General features: G+C 40.3%; 1 protein-coding gene across 1 annotated transcript in view; it reads right to left on the reverse strand.

Moving 5' to 3' along the window:
* KNDC1 (kinase non-catalytic C-lobe domain containing 1) overlaps positions 1-13353 on the reverse strand; it is a 757927-nt gene that overhangs the window by 240252 nt on the left and 504322 nt on the right. The window contains exons 16-17 of the mRNA XM_086922530.1: positions 4591-4820; positions 350-750 (exon numbers count right to left, since the gene is read on the reverse strand). Of these exons, the coding sequence (XP_086778656.1) occupies positions 350-750; positions 4591-4820 (631 nt within the window). The remainder of the gene's footprint in view (positions 1-349; positions 751-4590; positions 4821-13353) is intronic.

The raw sequence follows: 13353 nt of genomic DNA on the forward strand, positions 1-13353 counted from the left end.
TTAACTTTACAGAAACATACAGTCACTGGATGTTGTCATCAGTGATGTCATCAGTGATGTCATTTGAGATGTCATCAGTGATGTCATCAGTGATGTCACTGACCATGTCATGAATGATGTAATATGTGACATCATCAGCAGTGGATTGCGGGTGCGCGATATATAGTTAGTGCAACTAACTATATATGGAATTTCAATGGTTTTGTGTGAGTAAAATAAGGTTTTGTAAATGCGAATTCCTAACTATATATGGTCTATAACCTATGGTTTTTTCAGTGAATATATATATATATATATATATATATATATATATATATATATGTTGTTTAATAAAACTTCAACGACTCACCAGCCTTTTAGACTCAAAATCTTGTAGGTTGTTGTTTCTCTGCCCGCCCAGGTCTTGCATGTATCTTTCAACAGTTGAATTAAAAGCCCTTGTGCCATAGAAAGCACTTCTCCACCCGGGACATACTCTGTAGAAATCAGAAGGGGCAGGTGACATTGCAGAGCGGTTTTCCATTGGCCCCTTTACAGGGCCCTCAGGGTCATCGTTCTCAGTAAAAACTGGACTGAGGCAGTAACTGTTGACAAACGAGTCACAACCACCAACGGGGGCCAGTTCATTTCTTGAGTCGAGACTCTGACGTGGAAGGTCCTTCTCAAGAGTGACTGAAGTCATCAAATCCACCTCATCCGCTAACACATCTGCTGTAGGGTCTAGATGAACGTCATCAGTCGCCTGTGCTTCTATCCATTTGAATATAAAAAATAAAAGGTCAATTTAGGGTCATGAACATGAAAGGACATTTTCAGGCCACATACCAGGAGCACACAATGATTTAAAGGCACACACAGACATCACAGTTGCATTTACTTCTTCCACATCCATTATGTGTATGTTAGTGCTGTGTATAAAAGAACACTGGGGTATATGTTGTCCATTATCTTATTGTTTGTTGGAAGAATTCTGACTAGCCCAAAAATGACCCACAGTAATTAGAGAAGAAAGCACTGCATATGTTCTCTTTTGGTTCCAGAGTTTTCTTAAAGAACAGGAGAAGTAGGACATTTCCCAGGGCTCCTTCTTCTAAGGGGTTCTTGGTAAACTGATTTGGACACTCTCTTTACCACTCTCTGTACCTACTTCTTTATTTCTACCCCTTTACACTCTTTATCTCTACCTCTAATAGCTCTCTCTCTGACTCACCGCTCTCCCTGCACCCCCTGTTCTGCTTAAATATCATCTCCCTGTATCTCCCCTCCATCCACTTCACTTGCCTCACAACCTCTTCGCTCTCTTTATCTCATATCTCTAGATCTGTCTCTCTATATCATTCCTCTGTTACTGCGTTCATCCTACTGTATCCCTCAACTCTCTCTTAACCTCAGTTCTTTCTCTCCCTCCCACATCTCTCGCTACATCATCACTATCTCATCTCATTACCTAAACTTTCAATGTACCCCACTATTAATTCACTACCTCACTTTTTCACCTCACTCTCTTTCTCTGTCCCTGCAACCGCACCGCTATAATTATTTTCCTCTATTTGCATTAGCTCACTTTCGCTGTATGTACCTTGTTTTCTATATCTGCTATTACACGTTCTCACTCATCTCTCCTGGTACCTCCTCCTCTATTTTCACTTACACTCTCTCCCACACCTGTCTCTATACCTCTCTCTTGTTATAATTCTCTCAACCTCGCCTCTCTGGCTCTAACTGTCTTTCAACTTCAAAACCCTCTCTCTGCCTCAACTCTCTATCTACCTCTGTATCAACCTCATCCCTGCGTCTCTACTTCACGCTTGTTTTCTCTACTCCTTACTTTCAGCCATTTACCCTCTCTTTCTTCATTTTACTCTTCCTCACTACTCAATCTGACCTGCCTTTCTATGTTTCACCTCTCAATCTGCCCCACTCTTACTCACTGATCTCACTATTGTGCATCTTTCTACACTTCTCTCACTACCTCCCCTCTCTACCTGTACATCTTTCTGCTTCTTTGTCTCTAACACACCTGCATTTCTACTGTATCTCTGTCTCTCTACCTTACCTCTTTGTGCACCTACCCTTCTCCTTCTCTATGCAGTCGCTTTTCTTACGGGAAACATCCATTAAAACACAGTCATTACAACGACCTACCTTTACAATGCAACTGTTACAACTTAACTGCCTTTACATCTCATGCCATTACAATGCATGCCATTACAACGCATGCCACTACACCGTATGCCACTACAACGCATGCAAATACAACACGTGCCATTACAACGCATACCATACAACTCATGCCATTACAATGCATTATAAGGTGAGTAATGGAGATTGTTTTAGTATTGGGGTGGGTATGGATTTTGGGGTACATGGGAATAATAATGTTTACCCTTACTCATTCAAACAGTTTCCCTACTGTTGCACTCACTGGAGTGGGAATAGTAATTTGTACCCCTACATTAGCCAACACTTACCCTACTGTTGCTCTAAAAGTATTATGCGTTGTAATGGTATGTGCTGTAATGATATGCGTTGTAATGGAATGTGTTGTAATGATAGTTTTTAAAAATGCATTGTAATGGCATGCATTGTAAAATCATGCAATGTAATGGTTGTGATGTAAAGTCTGGGTTGTAAAAGCATGCGTTGAAATTGCATGCGTTGTAATGTCATATATTCTTTCTTACATTCAGTTCTCTCTCCCTCTCCCGGTCACTCTAAATTCTTATCTATTTCTCTACCACTCTTAATCTTCTCTTTCTACCTCTCGAGATGTTTCTTTCTGGTTTCCTCACTTTTTCCACTTTACCTTTCTTCTCTTACTAACTCTTCTACATCTCAATCTCATCTCTAAGATTTACGTCACCTCTTTATTCCGCTCTTTAACAAAATTCAGTGTACAACCAAACAAGGAGGAAGAGGAGGAAAAGCTTCATAAAAAGAATTGAGGAGAAAATGATCAGGTTTCATTCCACAAAACTGTGAAAGTTTTCAGGACCGGTACTTTAATTTTTACAGTTGCAACAATAATGCAACAGGTATTATTCCTGATTCTGAATAACCACAGCCTTATTTTAATAATATCATACATGCCAATATTTTGAAACTAGAAAGAGGGGCATTTAGAAAAATATCAAGGGACTTCCTTTTTTGGCTTGATTGATATTCAAGCAAACCAATTTTAGGCGATAGATCACTAAAATAAAGATATTTGAGGCTTAAAAATCGGGAGTCTCTCACCCGAATAAGGTCTGTTGGCATGAATGTATTATGGATTAGTAATCCACCAAAAGTCCACCAAGTCACTTATACTCTACATTTCTTACAATGAGAAGATTTAGGGCCTAATGTCGAGTCTGGCAGTCTTCTGACCGCCAGACTCACGGTGGTGGTCCACCATCCACAGCATTATGACTTTGAAAGTCATTGCGGCGGAGGACCACCGGCTGAGCCAGGGAATAGTTGTTCCCTGGCAGTGGCGTAGCTGCACCACAATGTAATATGGTCAGCAGGATGTGCGCCGCCATGAAAAGGCTGGCAGTGGAGGAAGAAAGAGGACACTACATGGCCCCCATGGCCCACCCGCATGGGGATAAATTCAGGGGGAACCATGTCTGTATTCACCCTCACTTCCAGCACGGCATGGTTGTCATCATCCATGCCGTGCTGAAACTTGTTTGCCGTTCCCATGGCAGTGCCTGTTTTTCAGGCACCGCCATGGGAAAGGAGAAGGAGTGTCCAACGCACACAAGTTCAACTCGTAACATGGCATGAGATCCTTGCGCATGTTTGAAGCAGCTCTGCGGGCCAAACTCATAATCAGCCCTTAAGCTAGTTAGACACTGAACTCCATGTAAAATATATACCAACAGAGGACCTTGCCATCCACCCATTGCTAATAATCAGGGGCATAAGGCTACATAAGTAACTACAATATAGTATTGGTGAATATTGACCAGCAGTTTATTTTAATCTAATTATTATAGTGATGAATGCCAGCATGTTGAAACATTATGTTTTTTAAACCATTGATGATTATTCTTAAACCATATGGTTGAGACTAGTCATCCATAATGTAAATCTGTTGAGTGTCAATCCACAACTATATCTATATTTAAACCTATTAATTAGAAACGTTATCTATACTTCAACCTAACCTCTGGTGTAATCAATTCAAGGACATTAATTAAAAGTTGCCCTTCTTCAAAGAGGCTCTTCTTGTATTTTTTGTTTTTTTCATATACAGGTGTGCTTTCTTTTGTAATCTTTTAGATACTATTTGAGTTGACACGTCATGCCCTATATGTGGCTGTTGGATCACGTATGACTTGATCGCTGACAACAATTACTCCTCCTGGGAATCTTGGCACATGCCATTGTCTTGGGTAGATACACAATTTTGCAGGACATGTCAGTCGCTATGAAAGGTAGCAGGAACAAATTCAGGAACTCATTATAACTAAAAATAACTTTAAGTTAAAAACTGGGAAACCGAACTTCTCGGTAATAACAAAGTGAATGCAATATCATTCAATCTACACGTTGCATACTTCCAGGATTGTAAATCCTTTGAACATCCAAAAATATTGTTACCTGACTGGACATCTGTCCCACAAATTCCATCAGTGATTGCGTCAAATTGAGCAGGTGGGGTGGGTTGCTCAGCTGGAATACCTACAATGTCTTCGTTGTGCACTAAGTTTAAATTTGAATCGTATGCACATTTGTCTTGCTTCTTGTCCTTCTTTGACTTTTTCACAGGATATTGTTTTCTGAAACTCAGGGAGATGCTGCTTAATGTTGAATCGTCTCTTTCGGTTGATCTGTAAGAGTGAGAATAGAGCAAACGTAACCCAATGATTAGGACATTAGATGAGGTATTTCAAAGTTTCACAACGAATTTTCACAACCACATGTTCCTTAATCTCGGCCAGGACAGGAAGATCTCCATTGCTACTGCACTTAATTCACAGTTTCATCTAAAATAAAAATACATAACGGCTGGCTACTGTTTTTAAAATAGCCTTAAATCTATTAATCAGTTGTAAAATATCAGTATTAAGATATACACCCTAACACAAAAAACAAGCTAGAATGCCATGTGAAAAGTAATAATAGTTGTCTGAGGCAGCTGAGATCAATTGTGATAGCCACCATCAATGCGAGGTAACGAGTTGCTCACAACATATATGAAATGATTTGAGAAAAAGAGGAACATTGGGGCATATTATCAACAAATAGCGATATTTATCCCTAAGTAGGGTTAGCAGCAATTTTTTTATCGCCGCGCATCACCGGATTTTATCGCTGAGATAACGGGCTATTAGCAACGTTTATCTCAAAAGCGATAACATTTCCGGCGATAGCGGCGAAATCCGTGAATATCGCTGAGAATACAGCGATATTCACACATTATAGCTAACAGGGTCTTAGCCATTATATCCACCTCCCATTGGATATAATGGCCAAGAACTGGTCTGAGCAGGCATTAGTTTTTGGAGATATTCGCGCTTAGCGCAAATATTTCCATCACTACCCCTGTGTTGGTAATAGGCGATAACGATGTTAGCGGCTGCTTTCAGTCGCTAACAGGTTGGGTACGCCCACTTTGCATGTCATTAGCGATAAATATCGCTGACATGCAAAGCGGGCTCCAAACCACTCGCTATCGCCTACAAGCTCTCGCTAACTGCTGTTAGCGACATCTTGCTAATAAGGCGAAAGAATTATCGCCGCTTAGCGGCCAAAAACGTCCGCTAAAGCGGCGATAATTTCCTATCGCCCCCCTTGATAATATGCCCCATTGTTTCTGCCAAATGATGTTATACTATGTAAGTCATGTTATATGGTATTGCTATCTTATTTTATATTCTTTCTTTTGTGTTAGTATATGGTACTGCAGCTCCCAAAGACCTATTCGCAAAGACATCAATGCTAAATGCTAAATGCTAAATGCTAAATGCATAATACAGTTGCTAAATGTATTAAGGAGAAGAGCAAACAGTGCAAAAATCCCACAGTGCATTTCTAATTTGTGCCTTTGACATTTGTGAAAATAAAGATAGAACATGAATTGTGAAAAAAATCATACCATTGGTGCTTCTTAAGCATAACAAAAAGTACTACTATGGATTACTTTCTCAAAGGCTAACTGGAAGAACCCATCAATAACTATTTTGTTAAAACTGATGTCTGCAAAATGCTTTCAGTACAAGAACGAACATAAGATGATGACACTCTTAAGTGCACCATGGGGTCATGTACTGGGTTCAAATGGATTTTGAGTGACAATTATGGTTGCACGCTAACCGAAGATGATTATCTGGCCACAGGGCAGTGACTTGAGAGTGGGATAACCTGCTGAATGTACGAGGACAAACTGTCAAACAACATGGCGAGGTTCAAAATTAAAAAACTGTTTTGGGTGGTGAACCACTCTAGGAATCGACTGCAGCAACTCTTGAAGACTCCTGGATATCAGCAGCACCCACAACCTGATAAAGTATAGATAACTAATACCAGAGAGTGTTAGCTATCTCAGGGAACTGATACCACACGCGAGGAACAACTCAAGATAGCTACATATTTATCCAAACCCCACACCAACATTGTGTTTCCTGCATATCCACCAATCATGTGGGAACCTCTCCTAGCTGTACCATCAATTTCCTAGACACGATGGGCAGACTGATGGATAGTTATTTATTTATTTGCAGAGTTTTATATAGCACTGGCTAGACCCGGAAGTATCAGAGAGCTTTACAGGAGAACAGTTGTACAGAATTACATCAGTTACCAACGCATAAATAACACAACGACGAGTTACTTGTAGCATAGAAGGTGAGGGGGGAGGGGATAGAGACAGGAAGCTGGAAAGACAGACAAAGTCAGGCATACCGACAATGGAAGAAAGAACAACAAGGGACCCTAAAAGTCAATGTCCACCCGCCCATAGTCCATTGTGGGTCACGGAATCTTATTGACTGGGGCCAGACTCCCTCTCTGTGCCCGTGCACCATAGGTAGTGGAAGGGGGGGGGGGGGGGAGGTGTCCCGAAGAGGGTGGTCGACTTGATGCAAAATGCAGGCTGGCGACACCAAGATGAGATCCGGCAGCTTGGAGCAATCTTCATAGCCGGTCAAGGCCATCAAGATTGGGGTCTTAGGACACAGACCCAAAAAAAACCCTGCCCAAAATGGAGGGATTGCAGATCAACAAACATCCAATCCCAAAGTCAGTAAAGAAACCCACCTCCGGGAGCTTGACTGGAAGGGGGAGGCAGAAATATTGTGAAATATTCACATTTTTACAAACAAGAGCGTCCAAAGCAAGCAGTAACATAGGTAAATGATGACAATTTACCACCAAGACCAGTGCCCAATCAAACACCAGATGAGACACCCAGCAAAATACCTTGTATCACACTAAAGTTTACATTAGAGCTAGAACTGAATCATAATTGCTGGACTACAATCAAATAAAAATAGAACTGGATGAGAAATCCACCAATTATGAAATACTGACCTGCCCTCCTACAGCAATAATAAATCTGCACTTCAAAGTCAACCTTCTCAAGGGACACTTGACTCGAAACCACATCTTAATTACTGAAATCAGATGAATTGTTATTGCGGGTAAAATGCTAACTATTTATCCTATCATCGTGCATGAAATGCTGCTTTAAATTGATAAAGCTATCTTACACAAAAGAAAATGGAGAAACTTTGGAGTAGTAGTAACACATGGCACTGATATACCTTGGGTGAGATTCAGATGATAGAATAAAACTCTTGGAGTAGATGGCAAAGAAATGTATGGTACGAGCAAGCTCCACCTATATCTCACCAGTCAGTGTAAAATGTTGACTTATTAAATTAGAAATCAAGCACAAGCCAAGCATGAAACACAATCAGACAAAATCACAGATAAGTTACATAGCAAACTTTTGGATTGACCAACATACAGCACAATCCTTGATAATACATAAGCTAATTGTAGAAACGGACTGCTTAAAGATACAAAAGGCCAGATTCCATATTTACAAGGATGAACTTTGCTAGACCTTTCCTATTTTCATATGGCAGCTTTCACACTACTAGCAATCCGTTGCTGCAAACAGAGCAAACATCAAAATGGGATCACTGAAATAATATCGAGCCCATTAATATCGACTTGCAAAAATATCGATGAGAAAATATCGAGGGACAAAATATCAAGTTTCTATCTTTATACAGGTAAGTACAAAAATATCGACTCTAAAATATCGACTGTAAATAATATATTGTCAAAATATCGTTTTTTATATGTCTTTAAATTAAGTTAAAACTAATATAATAAGAAATATATTTAATATAAACTTAGTTAAAATGACTAAATAAATGTAATATTAATAAATAATTAATGTAAAATACAAAAAAAATAACAAAAATAAATAATATATATATATATATATAAATACATATTATTAACTAAACATATATAATATTTTTACCGTAGCATAGCAAAATGGTTAAAATTTATTGTAACAACTATAGTGAATTCAACATTAGTAAAACGCTGGATAGCGTAGGGGTAAAAATTACTATTCCCACTCCAGTGGGTGCAACAGTAGGGTAAACGTTGGATAGCGTAGGGGTAAAAATTACTATTTCTACTCCAGTGGGTGCAACAGTAGGGAAAGCGCTGGACAGCGTAGGGGTAAAAATTACTATTCCCACTCCAGTGGGTGCAACAGTAGGGAAAGCGTTGGATAGCGTAGGGGTAAAAATTACTATTCCCACTCCAGTGGGGGCAACAGTATGGAAAACGTTGGATAGCGTAGGGGTAAAAATTACTATTCCCACTCCAGTGGGTGCAACAGTAGGGAAATCGCTGGATAGCATAGGGGTAAAAATTACTATTCCAACTCCAGTGGGTGCAATAGTAGGGAAAGCGTTGGATAGCGTAGGGGTTAAAATTACTATTCCCACTCCAGTGGGTGCAACAGTAGGGAAAGCGTTGGATAGCGTAGGGGTAAAAATTACTATTCCCACTCCAGTGAGTGTAACAGTAGGGAAAGCGCTGGATAGCGTAGAGGTAAAAATTACTATTCCCACTCCAAAGAGTGCAACAGTAGGGAAAACATTGGATAGCGGAGGGGTTAAAATTACTATTCGCACTCCAGTGGGTGCAACAGTAGGGAAAGCGTTGGATAGCGTAGGGGTTAAAATTACTATTCCCACTCTAGTGGGTGCAACAGTAGGGAAAGCGTTGGATAGCGTAAGGGTTAAAATTACTATTCCCACTCCAGTGGGTGCAACAGTAGAGAAAGCACCGGATAGCGTAGGGGTTAAAATGACTATTAATTAACAATTAACTATTTTAATTATTTTACATAATTAATTAATTAATTATTATTAAATTACTTCCCACCCTATCCCCCTATAAACTCACAACCCAGTACAGAAAATAATTTACTAAATATTATTTATTTATCAATTAAATATTTATAATTAATTACCAATGATATTTTAATTAATTACCAATTAATAATTATTTAACAATTATTATTAATTAACATAATTAATTATTATTAAATATCTTCCCACCCTATCCCCCTATAAACCCACAGCCCGCTACAGAAACTAATTTACTAAATATTAATTATTTATCAATTAAATATTTATAATTAATTACCAATTATATTAAAATTAATTACCTATTAATAATGCATTAACAATTATTATTATTTTACATAATTAATTAATTATAATAAAATTACTTCTCACCCTATTCCCCTATAAACCCACAACCCGCTACAGTAAATAATGTAATAAAAATCAATTATTAATTAATTCTTATTTTTTACCAATTATATTTTAATTATTTACCAATTAATAATTAATTAACAATTATTATTATTTTACATAATTAATTATAATTAAATTACTTCCCACCCTATTCCCCTATAAACCCACAACCCGCTACAGATTTATATTACACAATTATTAAAAATTATTAATAACTACCTTATTTTCGATTTTTTTTGTCTATATTCTATCTAGTCGATATTATGTCTAGTCTATATTTTTGATTCAATATTTTGGCTATTATTATCGATATTACTCGATATTTTTGTAGTCTATATTATGTCTGGTCGATATTTTTGCTAGTCTATATTTTTTACTCGATATTTTGTCCAAACGATATTTTGGAATCGATATTATGTCTGTTTACCATCAAAATGATGGTGAAGTGTACTATAGTTAACATACTGAGGCCAACGTGAAACTGCAATCAAATGCTCTAAGTAAACTTTATCATATATTTTTTGAGTGTGTCTCTGAGGTTCATGAACATATAACCGCTAAATGTGCTACTGGTCTGAAAGTTGCTGTGAAGGCTTCTTTGAAGAGGATTGTTTTCAGATATTTTTTAAGTTCCCCTATTAGGTTATGATTAGGTTAAGCCTACCAGACAACACAAGCTGTCTGGTTGAAAAAGACCTACTGTAGGATTACCATGAATTACAGGGGGCTACAGGTAGACATTGTTTACCATTATTTGCCTTTGGGATGTATGACATTATAAGACATGCTTTTACAACGCATGCTGTTACAACGCAGGTTTTACTACGCATACCTTTACAACGCATTACACTTTGGGGTGCTGGATAGTGAATCGTTTAATTTACTATTCCAACTCCGGTCCCCGTGGACACTAGGGAAGGTGTTGGATAGTAAATTAAACGTATTTCCTATCCTAGAGCGCCCCCCAGTGTAATGCGTTGTAAAGGTATGCATAGTAAAACCTGCGTTGTAATAGCTTTGCGTCGTAAAAGTTTTGTTGTAAAGGATTTTTCCCTTGCCTTTATTGTCACTGCTTGTTTCTTATCCAAAGGCTTGCCTTGTTACAGCTTGTCCATCTTGAATTAGTCCCTCCCCTGGAGCATACCTTCTTTACCATCTTTTCACAAATCTCTCTGAATGGCTGGCTTCTATCCTTACACTGCTCACTTTTAGCTAACTTTTTTATTCTTTTTAAATTAAGCATTCCATGAGAAAACATGTGCTTTCCAGCTCTATCCTTCTCTCCCCCCTTATGCTTCCAACTGTGTTCCATTTTTAGGTCTCGCCTAAGCCAGCGGATGCGCTGCTCTGCGAGACATTTAGTAAACAGGCTTTTAAAAGTTCTATCAAAAGCTGGCTGGCCTAGAGCCTGCGGTTATGTGCACAATGACGAGCAGAGGCGCCATATGGCTTTCCTCTCTCATCATGGTGCGCGCACATCGCACACCACTCGCCAGCCTGCTTTCACTTTTCCTATCGAGCGCGCGCACCACTTGCGTCCTTTTTTTAGGTCTCGCCTTGCTGTGCTTGTTTACTTATGCGGCAGTGTATGTCTGCCTGTTACGCCCCTCGCATGTGTTTACTGAAAACACCACACCGCCACTTGGTTGACTACCATATGCCTCAATAACTTTTGCGGCCCCGCGTGTGCACACCACTTACAGGACGCTGTACTTTAATTTACATTAAGCATGTTTCCTGTGACGTGTTTTTTTTTTCTACTAGTCCGGAAACGTAGTTGGGTGGCGAAACGGATTCCCAGCTGGTCCTTATATATGGAGACTTTATTACAGGCAGCTCCTCACTTCTCACCGTGCAGCTTCTAGTCTACACTTACTTTGCTGCTCCCACTTCGAGGAGGGAGGTGGGGGGCAGGCTCAGTCAGTACGGTGGTGCACGCACCTCTCAGTGACATCACCGGCACTAATATTCTGCCAGCTGATGCGAGAGTGCGCGTCTGGGTCCAGACAATGGACGCCAGTTTTCATTAGAGCTAGCACAATGAGCCCCGATCTGCAGCAGCTGAGCTCCTCACTGCTCAAGAAGAATCGGTGCTATCAGGAGCTGTCCCGGAGTTAAGTAAAACAAAAAATAATACTGTTATAATTTGGTTATGTGTGTGTTCACTGCTTTCCCAGGGCTCTCAGCCCCATTGTGTACGTGACTGCTGCTTGCCTTTACATTTTTATCGCTGCTTTGTCTGGACTCTCAGCCCTGTTGAGTGCGTGCCTGCTGCCTGCCTTTCTGTTACGAGTGATTCATTGCTTTCCCAAAGCTCTCAGCTCTGTCGTGTGCATGCCTGCTGCCTGCCTGTCCCTCCTTCTCACTGCTCTCCCCGGGCTCCCAGTCCCGTTGTGTGCGTGCTTGCTGCTTGCCTTTCTGTTATGAATGATTCACTGCTTTCAGCAGACTCCCCGCCCTGTTGTCTGTGTGTGTGATGCCTGCCTGACCATCCTTCTCACTGCTTTCTCCAGTATCTCAGCTGCATTGTGTGTGTGCCTGTTGCTTACCTGTCACTCCTTCTCACTGTTTTCCGTGGGCTCTCAGCCCCATCGTGTGCATGCCTGACTGTACCTCCTTCTCACTGCTTTCTCCAGTCTCTCCTCTGCATTTTGTGTGTGCCTGTTGCCTGTCTGTCCCTTCTTCTTATGGCTTTCCTCTGGCTCTCAGCCCCATTCCGGGGGTGCCTGCTGCCTACCTGTCACTCCTTCTCACTGCTTTCCGTGGGCTCCCAGCCCCGTCATGTGCATGCCTGCCTGTACCTCCTTCTCACTGCTTTCTACAATCTCTCTGCTGCAAAAAGCCCTCGTAATCCATATTGTTCTTACCTTTGTGAGTTTCTCCCCTGCTCCACATGGGGCTGTCACTGTTGTGTGCTTCTTGCTCTCTAGTGTGCTTCTACAATGACCCCTGCTCTCTGTGTTCTTCTTTTCCCTGACCCAGTGCTCTGTGTCCTTCCCTTTTTGTGTCTCCTCCCAGATCCTGTGCTGCTCTCTCCCTCGTGCAATGATTTACCCCCCCCATCCCCACCTGCCCACTCCTTTGCTCCTCCATTAACACCCACCCAGTGGTAATTATTTTTTTAATATGCCCTTTTGCTCTAAAAATATCTTTTTTTTTTTATTTACCTGTCCAAGTGGCGCCTGCCGTCTTTTATTGGTAAATAGAAATGGAACGCTATTGGCGCCGATATCACTCCACGGGTGCATGCTTGTGTCATCAAGTATGCATGATGCCAGTGGAAAGATGCGACTGCCAGCAGCAGTTGTGTCATTGTGTCTTTTATTACATTTATTTATATATTTTTGACAATGCCCGACACAGTCAGCGCTGTAGCACATCCCTAAAAGGAATTGGCAAAGTCAATCGGTCCCGATTATTTATGTTTGAGCCTAGCACTTATCAGAGCTGAACCCCACCACAAGGATAGATTGTCCACCGTGGGCCCTTCAGTAAAATGTGGCTTGAAGAGTAGATTTTGAATCTTAGGTTCCACTCTGTGGAACAACAGCGAATAATTTTGGCAAAT

This window comes from Lissotriton vulgaris, chromosome 5, assembly GCF_964263255.1.
Source record: "Lissotriton vulgaris chromosome 5, aLisVul1.2, whole genome shotgun sequence".
In the NCBI taxonomy this organism is placed as follows: Eukaryota; Metazoa; Chordata; class Amphibia; order Caudata; family Salamandridae; genus Lissotriton; species Lissotriton vulgaris.